The sequence below is a fragment of the Salmo salar genome, chromosome 14 (genome assembly GCF_965601325.2).
Source record: "Salmo salar chromosome 14, fSalSal1, whole genome shotgun sequence".
Classification (NCBI taxonomy): Eukaryota; Metazoa; Chordata; class Actinopteri; order Salmoniformes; family Salmonidae; genus Salmo; species Salmo salar.
The window spans coordinates 11,499,622-11,521,537 of NC_138304.1; the positions used below are offsets into that span (position 1 = coordinate 11,499,622).

General features: G+C 46.2%; 1 protein-coding gene across 1 annotated transcript in view; it reads right to left on the reverse strand.

Annotated features, from left to right (window-relative positions):
• Nucleotides 1–6,390: 6,390 nt before the first annotated feature.
• apoltp (apolipoprotein lipid transfer particle homolog) overlaps nucleotides 6,391–21,916 on the reverse strand; it is a 67,838-nt gene continuing 52,312 nt past the window's right edge. Inside the window, exons 60-74 of the mRNA XM_014139386.3 lie at nucleotides 21,572–21,730; nucleotides 21,286–21,444; nucleotides 20,907–21,069; nucleotides 20,500–20,693; nucleotides 20,286–20,378; nucleotides 19,870–20,074; nucleotides 19,401–19,588; nucleotides 19,160–19,257; nucleotides 18,747–18,937; nucleotides 18,254–18,459; nucleotides 17,988–18,150; nucleotides 17,651–17,760; nucleotides 17,420–17,545; nucleotides 8,208–8,355; nucleotides 6,391–8,064 (exon numbers count right to left, since the gene is read on the reverse strand). Coding sequence (XP_013994861.3) covers nucleotides 8,054–8,064; nucleotides 8,208–8,355; nucleotides 17,420–17,545; nucleotides 17,651–17,760; nucleotides 17,988–18,150; nucleotides 18,254–18,459; nucleotides 18,747–18,937; nucleotides 19,160–19,257; nucleotides 19,401–19,588; nucleotides 19,870–20,074; nucleotides 20,286–20,378; nucleotides 20,500–20,693; nucleotides 20,907–21,069; nucleotides 21,286–21,444; nucleotides 21,572–21,730 — 2,214 coding nt within the window. The 3' untranslated portion in view covers nucleotides 6,391–8,053. The remainder of the gene's footprint in view (nucleotides 8,065–8,207; nucleotides 8,356–17,419; nucleotides 17,546–17,650; nucleotides 17,761–17,987; nucleotides 18,151–18,253; nucleotides 18,460–18,746; nucleotides 18,938–19,159; nucleotides 19,258–19,400; nucleotides 19,589–19,869; nucleotides 20,075–20,285; nucleotides 20,379–20,499; nucleotides 20,694–20,906; nucleotides 21,070–21,285; nucleotides 21,445–21,571; nucleotides 21,731–21,916) is intronic.

Consider the following 21,916-nt stretch of genomic DNA (forward strand, 5'->3'; position numbering starts at 1 on the left):
ATTGGCAGCAGAGAACTGGAAAGAGAGACGGCCAAAGGAGGAATTGGCTTTGGGGGTACCAGAGAGATATACCTGCTGGAGCGCTTGCTACAGGTGGGTGCTGCTATGGTGACCAGTGAGCGGAGATAAGGGGGGACTTTACCTAGCAGGGTCTTGTAGATGACCTGGAGCCAGTGGGTTTGGCGACGATTATGAAGCGAAGGCCAGCCAACAAGAGCGTACAGGTTGCAGTGGTGGGTAGTATATGGGGCTTTGGTGACAAAACGGATGGCACTGTGATAGACTGCATCCAGTTTGTTGAGTAGGGTATTGGAGGCTATTTTGTAAATGACATCGCCGAAGTCGAGGATCGGTAGGATGGTCAGTTTTACTAGGGTATATTTGGCAGCACGAGTGAAGGATGCTTTGTTGCGAAATAGGAAGCCAATTCTTGATTTAACTTTGGATTGGAGATGTTTGATGTGAGTCTGGAAGGAGAGTTTACAGTCTAACCAGACACCTAGGTATTTGTAGTTGTCCACATATTCTAAGTCAGAACCGTCCAGAGTAGTGATGCAGGACAGGCGGGCAGGTGCAGGTAGCGATCGGTTGAAGAGCATGTATTTAGTTTTACCTGTATTTAGGAGCAGTTGGAGGCCACGGAAGGAGAGTTGTATGGCATTGAAGCTCGTCTGGAGGGTTAACACAGTGTCCAAAGAAGGGCCAGAAGTATACAGAATGGTGTCGTCTGCGTAGAGGTGAATCAGAGACTCACCAGCAGCAAGAGCGACATCATTGATGTATACAGAGAAAAGAGTTGGCCTAAGAATTGAACCCTGTGGCACCCCCATAGAGACTGCCAGAGGTCCGGACAACAGGCCCTCCGATTTGACACACTGAACTCTATCAGAGAAGTAGTTGGTGAACCAGGCGATGCAATCATTAGAGAAACCAAGGCTATTGAGTCTGCTGATGAGGATGTGGTGATTGACAGAGTCTAAAGCTTTGGCCAGGTCAATGAAAACGGCAGCACAGTATTGTTTCTTATCGATGGCAGTTACGATATCGTTTAGGACCTTGAGCGTGGTTGAGGTGCACCCATGACCAGCTCTGAAACCAGATTGCGTAGCGGAGAAGGTGCGGTGGGATTCGAAATGGTCGGTAATCTGTTTGTTGACTTGGCTTTCGAAGACCTTAGAAAGGCAGGGTAGGATGGATATAGGTCTATAACAATTTGGGTCAAGAGTGTCCCCTCCTTTGAAGAGGGGGATGACAGCAGCTGCTTTCCAATCTATGGGAATCTCAGACGACACGAAAGAGAGGTTGAACAGGCTAGTAATAGGGGTTGCAATAATTTCGGCAGATAATTTTAGAAAGAAAGGGTCCAGATTGTCTAGCCCGGCTGATTTGTAGGGGTCCAGATTTTGCAGCTCTTTCAGAACATCAGCTGAATGGATTTGGGAAGGAGAAATGGGGAAGTCTTGGGCGAGTAGCTGTTGGGGGTGCAGTGCTGTTGACTGCAGTACGGGTAGCCAGGTGGAAAGCATGGCCAGCCGTAGAAAAATGCTTATTGAAATTCTCAATTATAGTGGGTTTATTGGTGGTGACAGAGTTTCCTATCCTCAGTGCAGTGGGCAGTTGGGAGGAGGTGTTCTTATTCTCCATGGACTTTACAATGTCCCAGAACGTTTTTGAATTTGTGTTGCAGGAAGCAAATTTCTGCTTGAAAAAGCTAGCCTTAGCTTTTCTAACTGCCTGTGTATATTGGTTTCTAACTTCCCTGAAAAGTTGCATATCACGGGGGCTGTTTGATGCTAATGCAGAACGCCATAGGATGTTTTTGTGTTGGTCAAGGGCAGTCAGGTCTGGGGAGAACCAAGGGCTATATCTGTTCCTGGTTCTACATTTTTTGAATGGGGCATGCTTATTTAAGATGGTGAGGAAGGCATTTAAAAAAAAAAATAACCATAAAGTATTTTTACCTAAGTACTTTACACCACTGCAGATATGGCCCTTTTACATGTTTTGTTTTTATATTGATAGAATAATAACAACTCATTTTCATATACATGTGGGCATAATTTAATAAATCAGTATAAAATTACTCTATCCAACTAGCTCTGAAGTTTATCTCTCCTTCACTTTGAGCAATGAGAGATTTACATGCATATTATTAATGTTACCTCTCCGTGTACATTTGTACATTTAAGGGCCAGCTGTGCTGCTCTGTTCTGAGCTAATTGTAATTTTCAGAGGTCCCTCTTTGTGACCACACGACTGAACAGTAGTCCAGCTGCGACAAAACTAGGGCCTGTAGGACCTGCCTTGTTGATGGTGTTGTTAAGAACGGAGAGCAGTGCTTTATTATGGACCTAATTATTATCATTTGCTATTCCTTTTTCCTCATCCCTCTCAACCATGCAATTTTTCAGTTCCTCGTCAATCCACAGCGATTTAACAGTTTTTACAGTCATTTTCTTAATGGGTGCATGCTTATTAGTAACTGGAATAAGTAAACTTTCCACCTTCTCCACTGCTGTCCCTTCGATGTGGATAGAGGGGTGCTGCCTCTGCTGTTTCCTGAAGTCCATGATCATCTCCTTTGTTTTGCTGATATTGAGTGAGATGTTGTTTTCCTGACACCACACTCCGAGGGCCCTCACCTCCTCCCTGTAGGCTGTCTTGTCGTTGTTGGTAATCAAGCCCACTACTGTTGTGTCGTCTGCAAACTTGATGATTGAGTTGGAGGCTTGCATGGCCACTCAGTCATGGGTGAACAGGGAGTACAGGTGGGGGCTGGGGCACACACCCTTGTGGGGCCCCAGTGTTGAGGGTCAGCGAAGTAGAGATGTTGTTTCCTACCTTCACCACCTGGGCACCGCCCGTCAGAAAGTCCAGGACCCAATTGCACAGGGTGGGGTTGAGACCCAGGGCCTCTAGCTTGATGATGAGTTTGGAGGGTACTATGGTGTTGAGTGCTGAGCTGTAGTCAACGAACAGCATTCTTACATAGGTATTCCTATTGTCCAGATGGGATAGGGCAGTGTGCAGTGTGATGGGGATTGCGTCGTCTGTGGACCTGTTGGGACGGAATGCAAACTGAAATGGGTCAAGGGTGGCCGGTAAGGTGGAGGTGGTATGATCCTTGACCGGTCTCTCAAAGTACTTCATGATGACAGAAGTGAGTGCTACGGGGCGGTAGTCATTTAAATCAGTTATCTTTGCCTTCTTGGGTACAGGAACAATGGTAGCCATCTTGAAGCATGTGGGGACAACAGACTGGGATAGGGACTGATTGAATATGTCCGTAAACACACCAGCCAGCTGGTCTGCACATGCTCTGAGTACACAGCTAGGGATGCCGTCTGGGACGTTTAAATGTTTTACTCACGTCAGCCACGGAGAAGGAGAGGGGGGGTGCAGTTCTTGGTAGTTATCCTCAAAGCGGGCAGTCCGTGATTTCCTGTAGACCCTGCCACATAAGTCTCGTGTCTGAGCCGTTGAATTGCGACTCCACCTTCCCTGTACTGGCATTTCGCTTGTTTGATTGCCTTGCAGAGGGAATAACTACACTGTTTACATTCAGTCATATTCCCAGACCTCTTTCCATGGTTTAATGCGGTAGATCGCGCTTTCAGTTTTGCGCGAATGCCACCATCCATCCATGGTTTCTGGTTAGGGTAGGTTTTAATAGTCACAGTGGGTACAACATCTCCAATGCACTTCTTTATAAAAACGTACTCACCGAGTCAGCGTATAGGTCGTTGTTGTTCTCTGAGGCTGACTGGAAACATATTCCAGTCTGCGTGATCAAAACAGTCTTGAAGCATGGATTCCGATTGGTCGGACCAGCTTTGAATGGTTCTCGTCACTGGTACATCCTGTTTGAGTTTCTGCCTATAAGACGGTAGGAGCGAGATTGTGTCATGGTCGGACTTGCCGAAGGGAGGGCAGGGGAGGGCTTTGTATGCATCGCAAAAATTAGAGTAGCAGTGGTAGAGGTTTATAGCCCATGCGTGTAGCGCAATCAATATGCTGGTAGAATTTAGGTAGCCTTGTTCTCAAATTTGCTTTGTTAAAATCCCCAGCTACAATAAATGCAGACTCAGGATATATGGTTTCCAGTTCACATAAAGTCCAGTGAAGTTCCTTGATGGCCGTCTTGGTGTCTGCTTGAGGGGGAATGTACACAGCTGTGACTATAACTGACGATAATTGTTTTGGTAGGTAAAATGGCCGGCATTTGATTGTAAGCAATTCTAGGTCGGGTGAGCAGAAGGACTTGAGCTCCTGTATGTTGTTATGATTACACCATGAGTCGCTAATCATGAAGCATACACCCCCGCCCTTCCTTTTCCAAGAGGTGTTCATCTCTGTCGGCGCGATGCATGGAGAAGCCCAGTGGCTGAACCGATTCCGACAACATATCCCAAGAGAGCCATGAAACAGGGAATGTTACAATCTCTGATGTCTCACTGGAAGGCAACCCTTGCTCGAATTTCGTCTACCTTGTTGTCAAGAGACTGGACATTGGCTAGTAGTATACTCGGGAGCGGTGTGCGATGTGCACGTCTACAGAGCCTGACCAGGTGGCCGCTTCGTCTGCCCCTTCTGCGATGCCGTAGTTTTGGGTCAACTACTGGAATTAGATCCATTGTCCTGGGTGGTGGTCCGAACAGAGGATCCGCTTCGGGATCGGCTTGTTAAACGTCCCACAAAAAAATATTCTGCCCTCCGCTTTATGAATGCTATTCTACACATTTTTCCCTTGGTAGCAGTTTGTGATTCCGTTGCCGACCTATATTAATTATCTTAATACAATATACTGGAGGATATGTGTGCCGTTTCTGTGTTCTGAAGGGAACAGCTGTAGAGAAAGGTCAATGGCACTCGTGTGTATTCCTACGAGTCAGGTTTTGAACCCAGAACTGAAAGTCAGACAAAGAACTCCTGTAATGGGTGTTAAGGGGCTGTCTGTTTTGTCACTTTTGACATCCTTTGATTTGGTTCAAGCAAGAGTGCCCGATTACATACACTGTTTTTCTTGGGTGGCAAGAACTATGATGTCGTTGTGGGTTAATAGTAAGTACCACAAAATGACTTGGTACATAGAGAATGTGTCATTCAATATCCTTCTCTGCCTTCATCTGGCCCAGAATGTGAGGAACTGAGGCTTATTGGGGATGCCCATGAAAACGTGTAAATCATTTTGGTTGGAGAAGGCACTACCACTTTACAGGAAATAAATGATGGAAAATGTGATGTTTGAATGTAAAGACACCTTTGAGGCTCTGGCGAAACCCAAACGCACTGTAAAACATGTTGCAACATCTGAGGGTGTGAGTCCTTTAGGAAGACCACTCATCAAAACAGTAGAGGAAGCCGATTTCCTAGCATTGTGTAATGTGACTCTAAAGAGACTAAAAGAGTGCTTTTTTTTTTAATAATGCTTTCGCTGTAAATAGGTTAATTGTAACAGATGTAGGAACTGGTTCCAGTTTAGTTTTTAAAGCACACTTACTTCTCAGCAGTCCCAAACCCAGAATTTCTAACCTGTGGGGTGAAATCCTGGGACATGTTACAGCCATTCCCAGCTTCTGAAATAAAACAAAAGTGTTTTGTTTTTCTGTGCGAAAGTTGCATGTTGACTATATTGTTCGATTTCTCAACCACTGAGGTAATCACATGAATGAGATTTAGGACAAAACGTACAACAGCATATCCATGACGTATGACCCAAACAGCTTGATCAAATGTGAAGCAGAGCTCGAAATTAGACTTGGCTTTTTTTCCATCTCTCTCTACCATTCTTCCAGAATCTTCCCAAAGTAAATTTTCAGCCGTTCCAAACTGTGCATTCTTTTTCAACATGGCTCTAGTACCTAGGTCATTCACAAAGCTTTACAAGTAGGCTAAGTGTAGACCTACAGGCTGAGCTGTTAACTGAGACAGAAATGTACATTGTAATATTTTATGTAACTCATTGTGTGCATTGCGGCCTAATTAGCTCAGTTGATTGCTTCCTATGCTTTTTTGTTTTACTCCTCGTCTTTAGAAGGTCGGATCTCAGCCTCAGAATGTCATAGAGATGAACCAAAGACATCCCCATGTGCATAAGAATCACGTCTTTGTCGTCATGCTTTATATTATCAGGAACCAATTTTTCCTCTTCAAAATCTTAAACTACTAACAAGGGGTATGCTTTTTGCCCTTTTAAGGGGAATTGCATACCCTCCACAAACCCCATCCATTTGAGCCATGGTAGTAACACAATTTCTGAAGTAGCAACACACTTCCTGTAGTATTAGTAACACACTTTTTGTAGTAACTTAATACTTTTATGGTTTATATCTTTGGACATCAACTATTTGGTGCAAACCTTGAAGTGCAAATTTAGATGATGAAAACCTGTCACATTTAAGTGCAAATGACTTGTGTCTGCAACCAACTTTTAATAATTCACAGATGACTATACAACATTTTGGTTTAGAGATACATTCACCATAAAACATTTAATATCCAACAGATTAAGGTTAAAGGGGCAATCTGCGCTGCTATTTGTTGTCGTTATAAATTAATGATAAACCCATTGATTGTTGAAGAATATAACTTAAATGTCTCATGAGCTTAGTTCAACTGTCGTACACCATCAGAACCCAAAATATAAGCTCGTTTTACTCCAATGTTTTGTAAACATTGTCCTTTCATCCATATAGCTCTGTCTATGAATTTGAGAGTGGTTATATTTCTCCAGCCCATCCCTCAGCTTTTTACAGAAAAATAGACGGGTAGAACACTTTGTTTCAACTGATGATTGGCCCTTTAAGGAACAATGTTTAATACTCTTTAGGATTGTCCACTTTATTACCACATTGACGAAGGTTTCATAAATGTTACTATCTAAACAAAAATGACTGTACATAATTATAGAAGGTACACAAAAACATCAGCAGTTTTACAAGACAAAATAACATGGTAAAAAAAACTAACACAATTGCATAAAGGATGTTCAAGTGGGGTGTCCAATCAAAGACATCTTTCGACCGATGGGTAAAATAATGTTTATTGTGTACCAATGGTCCAAACCCCATGTCTCTATCCCAATCCATTCAAAGTTATTGGCGTTTTTACTCTTGTAGGATGGCCCGAACTAGCGACTAAATCAATGGTGCCCAGAGAAAAAGTGGTCAAAAATCTGGAAAATTGCTTTGCGTTAGCTAGGCTGGATTCTGTGCAAGAATTAAGGCTACTGGCTACCTGAAAGGCTCACTTTCACGTTAAACTTGTCATCTTTCTTCTGAAATCCGCAGGACATAAACCAGTATAGAGGTGGCAGGTAACCTAGCGGTTAAGAGTGCTGGGACAGTAACCCAAAGAGCGCTGGTTAGAATCCCAGAGTCGACTGTGAAAAATGTGCACTTGAGCAAGGCACTAAACTTTAACTGCTCCTGTAAGTCACTCAAATAACTAAGATGGATATCTATTTTTGTTCTTTTTTAAAGATTTCTCACAAAAACAAGTGTATCTCGGTGAAATGTCAATAAAGCACTGAGCGTATGCCAAGCTTTTTACTTTCAAAGCCTTTTATAATTTACTTTAGCTCGTGTCATGCAATTTTTTTTTTTGTGACCTGGGTAAACAACTTTTAAGACGACGCCCACAAAATGTTAAATCCTCAAAAGTTGTTAAGAGAAACGTGCATCACAATGTCAGATGCATTAGGTTACAAAATCGGACTTTTGGGATATAATGATATGTTAGAGAAAGAATCCACTGAACGATTCAGAACATGAATAATCATATTTGTCTTGGTAAAATGCATTTTATGACAAAGAAGTGAAATTTCATCACCAAAGTGCATTTTAACCCACTCTGGACACCCTACAAAAAGCAACAAACATAATTGCAGTACTGTTAAAGATGGATGCCGCAGTAGCGTCACTGTCTGCCCCACCGCCGTTGTTATTATTTTGTTGCCTAAGCGGAGGTGTGGAGCCTCACACATATTCTGGTGTTCTATCGCGCTGCAATGATTCCTAAACTTAATCGTAACTTGGAACATTATGGAAGTGCCTCATACTCGAACTGAAAAAAAGAGAAAAGAAATACAACCTAAGAATAGCATTTCGCAATATAAGGTTATTATGTATTGTCATAAGACCGTGGTTGCCAGGTTATTCCAATCCCTCGTCACTGCAACTATGGAGTTTGCTATACATCATACTTACTGCATTGAACAGGGAGCTCTAACGGGACGTAGTTTCTCTGGCAGAGGTATACAAAAGCAGCAGCTAGCTTACAGGCTGCTCCGGAGCGGCCCGAGACAGAGCCACAATGGCTTCTCTCACACACCGATAAGAACTGGCCTGGGTCCACCTGAGAGAGAGGGCGAAAGAGAGCAAGAGAGGAGAGCGAGAGGTCATGAGCAGATAAGCTCCCGCATTTTTCAGCATGTTTTTTTTTTTTTTTAAAGATCAACTTGGATTATTTGGCAGAGACATATACAGGATGTTACCCTCCACAACATAACCTTCACTCCAAATCAAAACTTCAAACCTACAGCCTGATTTGGACGGAATTACCTGGAAGCTTTCCTACTACGAAGGATTATTATTCCCAAGCTATACAGCAAATGCTCTGGCAAACAAACAGAAACCTGAAAACACCCTCCAACCTGGAACTGAGTGAGTAATGTTCAGTCTGAAGCTATTTTTTATTTTAAAAAGACAAGAAAAATGGATTACAATGATATATTTTACTTTATAAGTTCTGAATGCTAAGATAAGGCTACCAAGCTTGCTAGGACAAAGAGATACAACTTCAATTAGCACTGACGTGAATTGAGATGTCAAAGCCCTTGAGCCCAACAATGGCAGAAGAGTCACACAGTCTACCCCAACCAAATGCAGAGGCCTTTAAAGCCGCCTCCTGCTGTTCAGAGGTAATTAAAATACAGTACCCTCAAATTGTAAAAAAATAAAAAAATTATAAGCCACGAAAAGAGTACAAAATGAAGCTCCTTATGGAAAATCAAGAGACACTTTTTGCTGACTTATAAAAATGGGAACATCAGCAAATTCATCTTCCACACAGACCATCCCCTGGTATGGCACAGTGCTATATTAACACACTACCCATCTGTTAAGAGGGCGGGTGTTTCCGATGGGTGGAAACTCAGGATACTAGACAACGAGGACTCGGGGTCAAATAATGTGAACGTGTACAAATCTGGAACAGTAATGGTACAGGGAAACCCCAAACATTTTCAGCTGGACTTTCGCATTAACAAAAAGATAGCTCAACAGGATCTCTTGAGAAAGATACCCCGAGCTTGTCAGACCAGACCTCTTCATTAAACAACCCCACAGACGAGCAACCCCAAGCAGAACGTCAACCTCCCAGCACAGAGTACTACTCCCTCATTGAAATTAAGGATAAATTCACCCAGCTGGAGGTAAGGCAGGTGGTCCTGGAACAGGAGGTGAACACACTTCAGTCAGCACAAAAAAATCCTCCAGCTCAACAACACCCCCTCAACCAGACCCGGAGAGAGACATATCTGCACTCTGGACGGTGGTGAGACAACATCAACGGGAGAAAGAGCAGGAGAAGAACAGAGCACTAGATGAAAGGATCAGAGTGCTGGAGGAGAGGGTGAGGGGGATGGTGTGTGACAGAGAACAACCCATTAGAGAGGTGGCCACCACCGCAGAGAAGCCAGCAGAACAGCCCACCTCAGCTCCCGACGAAAGTCTTGACACCACAGCAGGACAGTCCACCCCAGACCCTGACCATAGTGTCAACATCACAGCAGAACAGTCCACACCAGACCCTGACCATAGTGTCGACATCACAGCAGAACAGTCCACACCAGACCCTGACCATAGTGTCGACATCACAGCAGAACAGCCCACCTCAGCTCCCGACGAAAGTCTTGACATCACAGCAGAACAGTCCACCCCAGACCCAGACCATAGTGTCGACATCACAGCAGGACAGTCCACCCCAGACCCTGACCATAGTGTCGACACCACAGCAGGACAGTCCACCCCAGACCCTGACCATAGTGTCGACACCACAGCAGAACAGTCCACCCCAGACCCTGACCATAGTGTCGACACCACAGCAGAACAGTCCACCCCAGACCCTGACCATAGTGTCGACACCACAGCAGGACAGTCCACCCCAGACCCAGACCATAGTGTCGACACCACAGCAGAACAGTCCACCCCAGACCCTGACCATAGTGTCGACACCACAGCAGAACAGTCCACCCCAGACCATAGTGTCGACATCACAGCAGAACAGTCCACACCAGACCCTGACCATAGTGTCGACACCACAGCAGAACAGTCCACCCCAGACCATAGTGTCGACACCACAGCAGAACAGTCCACCCCAGACCCTGACCATAGTGTCGACACCACAGCAGAACAGTCCACCCCAGACCATAGTGTCGACACCACAGCAGAACAGTCCACCCCAGACCCTGACCATAGTGTCGACACCACAGCAGGACAGTCCACCCCAGACCCAGACCATAGTGTCGACACCACAGCAGAACAGTCCACCCCAGACCCTGACCATAGTGTCGACACCACAGCAGAACAGTCCACCCCAGACCATAGTGTCGACACCACAGCAGAACAGTCCACACCAGACCCTGACCATAGTGTCGACACCACAGCAGAACAGTCCACCCCAGACCCTGACCATAGTGTCGACACCACAGCAGAACAGTCCACACCAGACCCTGACCATAGTGTCGACACCACAGCAGTACAGTCCACCCCAGACCCTGACCATAGTGTCCACATCACAGCAGAACAGTCCACCCCAGACCCTGACCATAGTGTCGACATCACAGCAGAACAGTCCACCCCAGACCCTGACCATAGTGTCGACACCACAGCAGGACAGTCCACCCCAGACCATAGTGTCGACACCACAGCAGAACAGTCCACCCCAGACCCTGACCATAGTGTCGACACCACAGCAGGACAGTCCACCCCAGACCCTGACCATAGTGTCGACATCACAGCAGGACAGTCCACCCCAGACCCTGACCATAGTGTCGACACCACAGCAGAACAGTCCACCCCAGACCCTGACCATAGTGTCGACACCACAGCAGAACAGTCCACCCCAGACCCAGACCATAGTGTCGACACCACAGCAGTACAGTCCACCCCAGACCCAGACCATAGTGTCGACACCACAGCAGGACAGTCCACCCCAGACCCTGACCATAGTGTCGACACCACAGCAGAACAGTCCACCCCAGACCCTGACCATAGTGTCGACATCACAGCAGGACAGTCCACCCCAGACCCTGACCATAGTGTTGACACCACAGCAGAACAGTCCACCCCAGACCATAGTGTCGACACCACAGCAGAACAGTCCACCCCAGACCCTGACCATAGTGTCGACATCACAGCAGGACAGTCCACCCCAGACCCTGACCATAGTGTTGACATCACAGCAGAACAGTCCACCCCAGACCCTGACCATAGTGTCGACATCACAGCAGTACAGTCCACCCCAGACCCTGACCATAGTGTCGACATCACAGCAGTACAGTCCACCCCAGACCCTGACCATAGTGTCGACACCACAGCAGAACAGTCCACCCCAGACCCAGACCATAGTGTCGACATCACAGCAGAACAGTCCACCCCAGACCCTGACCATAGTGTCGACACCACAGCAGGACAGTCCACACCAGACCCTGACCATAGTGTCGACACCACAGCAGAACAGTCCACCCCAGACCCTGACCATAGTGTCGACACCACAGCAGAACAGTCCACCCCAGACCCTGACCATAGTGTCGACATCACAGCAGTACAGTCCACACCAGACCATAGTGTCGACATCACAGCAGAACAGTCCACCCCAGACCCTGACCATAGTGTTGACACCACAGCAGAACAGTCCACACAGACCCTGACCATAGTGTCGACATCACAGCAGAACAGTCCACACCAGACCCTGACCATAGTGTCGACATCACAGCAGAACAGTCCACACCAGACCCTGACCATAGTGTCGACATCACAGCAGGACAGTCCACCCCAGACCCTGACCATAGTGTCGACACCACAGCAGGACAGTCCACCCCAGACCCTGACCATAGTGTCGACACCACAGCAGAACAGTCCACCCCAGACCCTGACCATAGTGTCGACACCACAGCAGAACAGTCCACCCCAGACCCTGACCATAGTGTCGACACCACAGCAGAACAGTCCACACAGACCCTGACCATAGTGTCGACACCACAGCAGAACAGTCCACACCAGACCCTGACCATAGTGTCGACATCACAGCAGAACAGTCCACACCAGACCCTGACCATAGTGTCGACATCACAGCAGGACAGTCCACCCCAGACCCTGACCATAGTGTCGACACCACAGCAGGACAGACAAATTAAGAACCCCAAGCCCAGGGGATCCAATCCCCGCTCCTGACAACACCCACTGAGGACATACACAAGCCACAGATTGTACTCCTTATGGACTGAAATGGGAAATATATACAAGAAAATAAACAGTGTCTAAACTCTGGTGTCCAAACACCCAGTGCGCCCTAGACCTTCTGGCTGAGGACCAACTAGGGTCACCCAGCCACATAATAATACACACAGGCACAAACGACCTGAGAGCACAGCAGGAAAGGGTGGCCACAGCACTAAAGGGAGTGATTAAAAAAAGCTTCTTCTACTTTCCCCGACGCACAAGTGGTTATCTACACCTTGCTACCACGAAAAGACTTCCACCCTGCTACCATACAGCAGGTAAACTGTGCCTCAAAACCAAATACCTGGCCCACCACTCCATTCTGGACTTGAACAGTCTTTACGACCAGGTCCACCTATACAAGGCAGCAGTGCGCACCTTCGCCCAGACCCTAAATGAAATTGCCCTCAAACCAGCCCCAACACTTCACACAGGAGCAACAGATCAATAGACACCCCGCCCAGACCAGCAAGACACTCCCCCCGGACCTACACCTAGAGGACCCACGCCGAGAAGACCCACCTCAAGACCACAGCACCACCAGCCACATCCATACCCCAAATTTAGGCCCCCTCAGATCAGATCTATGCCCCTCCTGCCCACCCAATTTCCCCCCCACTCCCGCAAAGAGGGCCTCAACATGGAAGTCACACATACGCCCAGGCCGTGAGCAGGCATACAGGCCCAACCCCCACTAGCCCAAGCCAATGGCATGTACCAGATGCTCAGCAGGCTCTTCTCACACTTTCTGGCCTGAGGCCAAACCACACGACCAACAACATTAGACACTTTATGGAACACAAAGCCTTCACCATCTCATCCTGGAATATCCAAGTCCTGAGGTCATCTGCCTTTGGCCTAAAGAGCAGGAACCTGGACTTCATCCTACAAGAAATATGGAGGAGACGGACCCACTGGTTGCCCTATAGGTTACAGAGAGCTGGTAGTCCCATCCACCAAACGTAGAACAGGGAAGGGACTCGCAGTATGCTAATTTGGTATAGAGCAGACCTAACTCACTCTATTAAATCAATCTGTCACGTTTGTTGGAATGATCGGACCAAGGCGCAGCGTGAGTAGCGTTCCACATAATTTATTAGAAAGTGAAAATACAAAACAATAAACGAACCGTGACGACAATGCAACTACACATAAACAATATCCCATAACCCACAAGTGGAAAACAAGCTACTTAAGTATGATCCCCAATTAGAGACAACGATTACCAGCTGCCTCTAATTGGGAGTCATACACAATCACCAACATAGAAAAACAAAACCTAGAACCCCACATAAACTAGACTAACCCCCCAGTCACGCCCTGACCTACTCTACCAGGACGTGACACAATCAAAACAGGAACATTTTACATTTGGCTAGAAATTCAAAAGGAAATGATCTTAACAGAGAAAAATGTCCTCCTTGGTGCTACCTATATCCCCCCACTAGAATCCCCATACTTTAATGAAGACAGCTTCTCCATCCTGGAGGGGGAAATCAATCATTTCCAGGCCCAGGGACATGTACTAGTCTGTAGTGACCTAAATGCCAGAACCGGACAAGAACCTGACACCCTCAGCACACAGGGGGACAAACACCTGCCTGGAGGTGACAGCATTCCCTCCCCCATGTGCCCCCCTAGGCACAACTACGACAACATAACAAAAACGGGTCACAACTCCTGCAGCTCTGTCGCACGCTGGATATGTAAATAGTCAATGGTAGGCTTCGAGGGGACTCCTATGGTAGATACCCCTATAGCTCATCTCTTGGCAGTAGTACTGTAGACTACTTTATCACTGACCTCAACCCAGAGTCTCTCAGAGTGTTCACAGTCAGATCACTGAAACCCCTATCAGATCACAGCAAAATCACTGTCTACTTAAACAGAGCAATACTCAGTAACCGGAAGGTTGCTGGATTGAATCCCTTAGCTGAAAAGGTCAAAATCTGTCATTCTGCCCCTGAGCAAGGCAGTTAACCAACTGTTCCCCGGGCGCCGAAGACATGGATGTCGATTAACCCTCCTGTTGTGTTCGTTTCATGTTAGTTAATTCTGTGTTCCCAGTCCAAAATGACAGCCCAATTATAGCTGATTATAAATCCATAATAAGAGATATCATCACCTAACGTAGTGTTAGATCTTTTTATCAACTTAAGTTCTTGTGAACATTAGACGTTTTGAACTTCTATTTGCTATGGAAGCCAAGAAGGGGAGTGAGGCGCGTGCCTGAACTACATTTTATACACTAATTGGAGTCTCACCCATTCATTTCTAATGACTGGTCATTTTTGACTGGAAACACCATAGGTGTACAAAAGTTAAATAAAACACCCAAAATGTTATGAAAATTATCAAAATGTATTTTGTGTGTTCAGATGCCCTGTGTGGACAAAGTCATGGAACCTTATGACAATCAGATTAAATGAACTACATTTTCCAGAGAGAAAACTTGGAAATCGGTCCAATTCAACCAGAACACAGCAGGAGGGTTAAGTCAGCCCCCTGCACCTCTCTGATTCAGACACATTTCAATTGAATACATTCAGTTGGACAACTGACTAGGTATCCCCCTTTCCCTTGCTCAATCATGAGGCATCAAAGCCAAAGGAACTGAATAATATTAAGAAATGCTATAGACAGAAGGAATGTAGTGTGGAAACCTACCAACAAATTCAGACAACTTCCTGGACAAAACATTCCACTGTAATAGTGAAGGTGTAAACTTGGCAGTAGAACATCTAAACAGTGTATTTGACCTCTCAGCTTCCCTATCAAATCTAAAAATGTCAAACAGAACACCAAAGAAAATTAACAATAATGACAAATGGTTTGATGAAGAATGCAAAAACTTAAAGAAATTGAGAAACCTATCCAACCAAAAACAGAGACCCAGAAAACCTGAGTCTACTCCTTCACTATGGTGAATCAGTAAAACAATACAGAAATACACTACGGAAAAAGAAGGAACAGCACATCAGAAATCAGCTCAATGTAATTGAAGAATCCATAGACTAACCACTTCTGGGAAAATTGGAAAACACAAAAAAAATAACACAAAGATTTATCTATCCAAAATGAGGATGTATGGGTAAACCACTTTCCAAATCTTTTTGGCCCTATAACAAACAATAAACAGCAAAAACATATACATGATCAAATTAAAATCTTAGAATCAACTATTAAAGACAACCAGAACCCACTGGATTCTCCAATTACATTGAATGAACTACAGGACAAAATACAAACCCTCCAACCCAAAAAGGCCTGTGGTGTTGACGGTATCTTCAATGAAACGATAAAATATTTAGACAACAAATTCCAATTGGCTATACCTAAACTCTTTAACATCATCCTTAGCACTGGCATCTTCCCCAATATTTGGAACCAAGGACTGATCACCCCAATCCACAAGTGGAGACAAATTTGATCCCAATATCTACCATGGGATATGCGTCAACAGCAACCTTGGGAAAGTCCTCTGCATTATCATTAACAGCAGACTCGTACATTTTCTCATTGAAAACAATGTCCTGAGCAAATGTCAAAATGGTTTTTTACAAAATTACCATACTAGAGACAATGTACTCACCTGCACACCCTAATTGACAAACAACCAAACCAAAACAAAGGCAAAGTCTTCTCATGCTTTGTTTTTTATATATATATTTTTTTACCCCTTTTACACCCCAATTTCATGGTATCCAATTGGTAGTTAGTCTTGTCCCGTCGCTGCAACTCCCACATGGACTCGGGAGAGGCGAAGGTCGAGAGCTGTGTGTCCTCCGAAACACGACCCAGCCAAGCCGCACTGCATCTTGACACAATGCCCGCTTAACCCGGAAGCCAGCCGCACCAATGTGTCGGAGGCAACACCGTACACCTAGCGATCGTGTCAGCGTGCATGCGCCTGGCCTGCAACAGGAGTTGCTAGAGCGTGACGGGACAAGGACATCCCGGCCAGCCAAACCCTCCCCTAACCCGGATGACGCTGGACCAATTGTGCACCGCCCCATGGGTCTCCCGGTCGCGGCCGACTGTGACAGAGCCTGGACTCGAACCAGAATCTCTAGTGGCGCAGCTAGCACTGCGATGCTGTGACTTATACCACTGCGCCACTCGGGAGGTCTTCTCATGATTTGTTGATTTTAAAAAGCCTTTGACTCAATTTGGCATGAGGGTCTGCTATACAAATAAATGGAAAGTGGTGTTGGGAGAAAAACATACAACATTATAAAATCCATGTAAACAAACAAGTGTGTGGTTAAAATTGGCAAAAAAACACATTTCTTTCCACAGGGCCGTGGGGTGAGACAGGGATGCAGCTTAAGCCCCACCCTCTTCATCATATATATCAACGAATTGGCGAGGGCACTAGAGCAGTCTGCAGCACCCGGCCTCACCCTACTAGAATCTGAAGACAAATGTATACTGGTTGCTGATGATTTGATGCTTCTGTCACCAACCAAGGAGGGCCTACAGCAGCACCTAGATCTTCTGCACAGATTCTGCCAAACCTGGGCCCTGACAGTAAATCTCAGTAAGACAAAAATAATGGTGTTCCAAAAAAATGTCCAATTGCCAGGCGAACAAATACAAATTCCATCTAGACACTGTTGCCCCAGAGCACTCAAAAAACGATACATACCTCGGCCTAAACATCAGCGCCACAGGTAACGTCCACAAAGCTGTGAACAAGCTGAGAGACAAGGCTAGAAGAGCCTTCCATGCCATCAAAAAAAGATTTTGCTACTGCTTGACTAAAGAAATCTCGGTCGACCAACAGCCTATCGACCAAACAATCGACCAGTGGACTAAACGGGGTCAGCCCTAGTTATGTTATACATTATACACCATTACAATTGTTTCATGAACAAGAGCCTGATTAAAGTGTGTTTGTGTAAAGCTGTCCTCACCACTCGGAAGCAGGAGCCCAGTGGAGAGTCACGGGCAGAGAAGAGAAAGTCACAGCTCAGAGAGTCGGCAGTCGACTTAGAACAAGGCTCTGCTATCTGTGGTTCACTGCCACACTCAGGACTGATCTGTCAGCACAAACACATGAGAATGAAAAGCACATTCATACATTTTATTATTTATGTAGGCTGCTATAACTGTAAAGCCATAATGTGTCAAATGTCTTGTCCTACCTGCCAGCTGTGCATAAAGTCAGCCATGTTGTCAGCCTGGGAGCCATCAGGAAGAGGGAAGTCATTTCCTGCTTCATTGTCATTGGTCCCTAGGACACCAGTGGACACACCTGCATAGACAATCAAAGACAATGAATGACATAGAGACAGTGAAGGGGTCACTAATTACTTCTGCTTGAACTAAATACTAGTACCATACACCGGAATAAATATGACATGGGATTCTTTGAAAACAAAAGCTTTAGGTGGAAGTCTGTACTCAGTAAACCAAAACAGTAATTATTGTTATCAAAAGGTTAATGGTGCGCAAATGTCTTCTTTTGAATCACGTTCATACCATGTAGCCAGCCATCCAGAGTCAGGCTGCACAGGTCGAGCGATAGGTCACATGACACCCGCACTCCATTCCGATTGGAGACCTCGACAACATTCCCCTCTTTCCTGATGACCAGTCCATTATCACTGTAGGATGTCTGTGTGACATGACAATTGAATTTCACCTGCAATAGTAGAAAAATAATACATGTTTTATCAAATCATCCTTTTGAAAATGTAATTATTTGAAATAATGTATAGAGAACAGTTTATTATAAAGTCCTGTACCTCTCCATTGTGGTGGATGGCAACAGTGCTGTTATTCATCCGCACCAACAGAGTGCGCTGTGAGCTGGAGTCTGAACCTAGCAGCACAGTGAAGGATTCATCCTGAGTGACATCGTGGGCTAGGATGACTGGACACGGGCCTGGCAGCTCATATAGGTGGCCGTCGAACGACACCACAAACTGGTTGGCCACCAACAGAGCTTCATCTGGTGGAAGGAGGGAGGGACGGAGAGAGGGATCAGCCAATATCACCAAGGATGGATGTGACCAAAGATGCATTTTAGAGGTATTATAACAACGGCCCAATAAATACACAAATTCTCAACGAATCTTTCCTCAATCCCTCGCGTCCTGTCTCCTCACCTCCTTCTCAACGCTATTGGAGGAGAAGGTCCAAGGTTGGCAAGAAGATGAGGCGAGAGAACGCAAGGGAACATACATTGAGAAAGAGTCCACAGCTCCAATCCCTATTCAAAATGGCGGCCTAGCTCACGGCAGAAGGGGCTGTCCGTGATCTTCCGTTTCAGGCGGTAGAGCTCGGCGGTGGGCCTGAGGGAGGTGAGGGCCTGCAAGGGCCTGAGGAGCCACTCCTCCAGAAGGACCTCCACCACCCCAACCTTCTCCATCCTGGACCAAGGGCCCCGCGCCAGGGGCAGGGGTATAGTTACGGACACAGAGCAGTCACTGGGGGAGTAGAATAGAATGAAAGAGATACTTTCTTGTCTATTTTTGTAAGAACAGAAATGTGTCTTCTGCCTGTCTCAACAGAAACATGCAACAATCATGTTCCTTGTAGCTCAAGTACATGATAAACCCAGTCCAGGAAATGTTTAAGGGTATTCTTTAATTTAATACAAAAATAATATGGTTAACAAACAGAAACAGTAGCTCGGGTAGAGTTCATACCTTGCAGAGAGTTTGTACACAGAGGCCAATCGTCTTCTGACCCCCGCCAAGGCTACTGCCAACCTCAACTCTGCCCAGTGGCCAGTCTGATGGCTCACCTGGTACAAATATGCAAGCGTAAATTGCCAGAAATAAACTCCTTCGTTACTCCTACAACCACACAGTTTTCTACAAAATGGCTGCCATAGCAATCGAGTATTCCCCTTATCTAGTATTGTGTCTCTCTCCACCATAAACTCACCACATCCAGGACAGTGCTGAGGGTAGTGAGGGTGAACTGGGCTACTGGTCTAAGATGAGGGTTCTCCTGTAGGGAGGGTAGGAGCTCCACCAGTCTGTCAGTCCACATGGACACAGCCTCCCTCCATACAGAGTCTACCTTCTGGCCTGTCACATCATGGTACGCCCCAGCTATAGTGGCCAGAGGTCCTGGGAATGGGCATAATGGAGGTGGCAAAGTTAGAAGATGTAGGTATGTACTGTACACACATATGCACACACACAGACACAGACACAAACACTCATTCACTCACTCACTCACTCACTCACTCACTCACTCACTCACTCACTCACACAGAGACACTGAACCTTCATAAACTTCATAAACAAGTGAGTGACATTACCAGACTGATAGCATAAACCCTAGTGGTTAGGTAAAGATACGTTCATGACAGGGTTAGACTCCTAACAATAGGTCAAAGTTCACTCACTCCTGAGCTCATGCTGTCCAAGCTGAGAGGCGTGCTGTAGGAGGAGGAGGAGGTGTGGCAGACTGTGAGTCAGAGCGTGGCGTAGTCGGCTGGTCCTCCAGGAGCCCCACGCTCCTCCCTCTCTCTGCCCCAGCAGGGCCTCTGTTCGCTGGGTAAAACGTAAGGCTGCGCCGCTCAGCTCCTGAAGCAATTCAATGTCCTTAGACTAGTAGCAGGAGGATGACAGGGCATAATCGTTAGAAAGCTGTTTAGAAACATTTGTGGATTAATCTACGGAGTATTAACATTTGATTTTGACAGATGCTCTTTTCCTGAGCTACTTAATAATACCACTAGGGCATTCAAGTAAAGGGCTGTGTATTTAAGTACTCAAGTAAGTCATATACCACGGAAGTAAATTAATTTCCAAAGCAAACCTGCCGCCCGAATTCTGTCAGGAGATGCTGTAACGTCTGCACTCTCTCTAAGATCTTCTTTCTCATCTGAGAGCCCAAATGGTGGACCTGAGCCTTGAGACGGCATTGAAAGAGTGGGATAATCAAGAAACTGGTTTCAGGAAGTCTGATAGGATGTCTCGTGTTTTCATGAGACAGATCAACGGTCGCTTTCTATTGGGTGTAAATCTCTTACCTCCACTGCCAATAGGCTCTCTGCACATCCCCTGGCCCGTAACAACAGGCTCTGATTGGCTGTGCCCACGGAGACGGATGTGAGTGACTCAAGCAGAGTCCCGTCCTCTCGTCTCAGTACTTCAAGGGTTAGGCCTAACTTCCGCCGGCCCTCCAGACACAGTGCCACTGTGAGGTCCTGATCTGGTCCTATACCTGCACACACACACACACACACACACACACACACACACCACACACACACACACCAAACACACACATACACACACACACACACACCAAAGACACAATTATGAGCACCAAAGTCAAGTAAAATCTTAGATCATGACATGATCTATTGAGATGAAAGCCCAATATTTCCAGCCACAACTTATTTTGTCCTCAATCTTCAAGCCTACTGTATATTACCGTTCCCATATCCAGCTGTGGCGTGTAGACAGCGTCCCTCTAGCGCCCCCCTCAGCCACACCTGCTCACTGTGGTCGAGTCTGACCTGGATCTGCAGCCCAGGACCCAGCAGGGAGGAGAGGGTACTGCCCCCTACCTTCACACTCCAGTTACCCACCTTAGACTACAGCACAGACAGGCAGACAGACGGACAGACACACACACACACAGGTAAAAAGGTAAATACTTTTCACGGTGCAGACACAGATGGCTATAACCTCCAATGGTATGAACACATGACCTTGCCCCATGCCCTTGCTATAATACAGTCATGCATATTTAATATAACAAACATACAATGCCCATAATGTACATATTTTGCAATAACGTCAGTGCTCACCTCAGTTACCAGTGATATGTTGGTGCTGTGTGCGGTAGAGGAGTTGGTGAGAGCCAGGGTGAGGCTGCAGTGTGGCTGTCCCGCCAGAGAGAGACGGGTCTTGGTGTACAGCAGCTCTGTCCCTATGTTCACTCTGTGGTACCCAGACCAGCCAAGAGACTGACATATAGGTACAGACACACACACACAAAAGCTAACTGGTTGTACTAAGTGCTTACTCTGTCTCTGTATAACAGTATAATAATTAAGTTAGGTCGACGATGACCTAACACGATGACATACTCACCAGGTGCGGGGGACAGAGGCCCACCTGTATGTGGTGCTCCATCCTGTCTCTGAGGTTGGTGTGGAACTGGGCCAGCAGGGTGTGTGAGGGACAGGGGGCGGGAGACACGTTCTCTGCTCCAGCCTCCAGCTGGAGGGTGTGTAGTCCTGTGGCACTCCACTGCGGAAACACACGACACACACTCTATAGACTACACCATTAACCCTTTAAATGGAACAAGAGGCATCGATGATTTGCGTCCCAAATAACCACTCGTTATGTGATCCAGATTAGCGATTTCTCGGCACTGATCACGTGAAGAAAAAATAAATGGCGTGCCTCTATTTAACCAGGGAAGTCACAGAG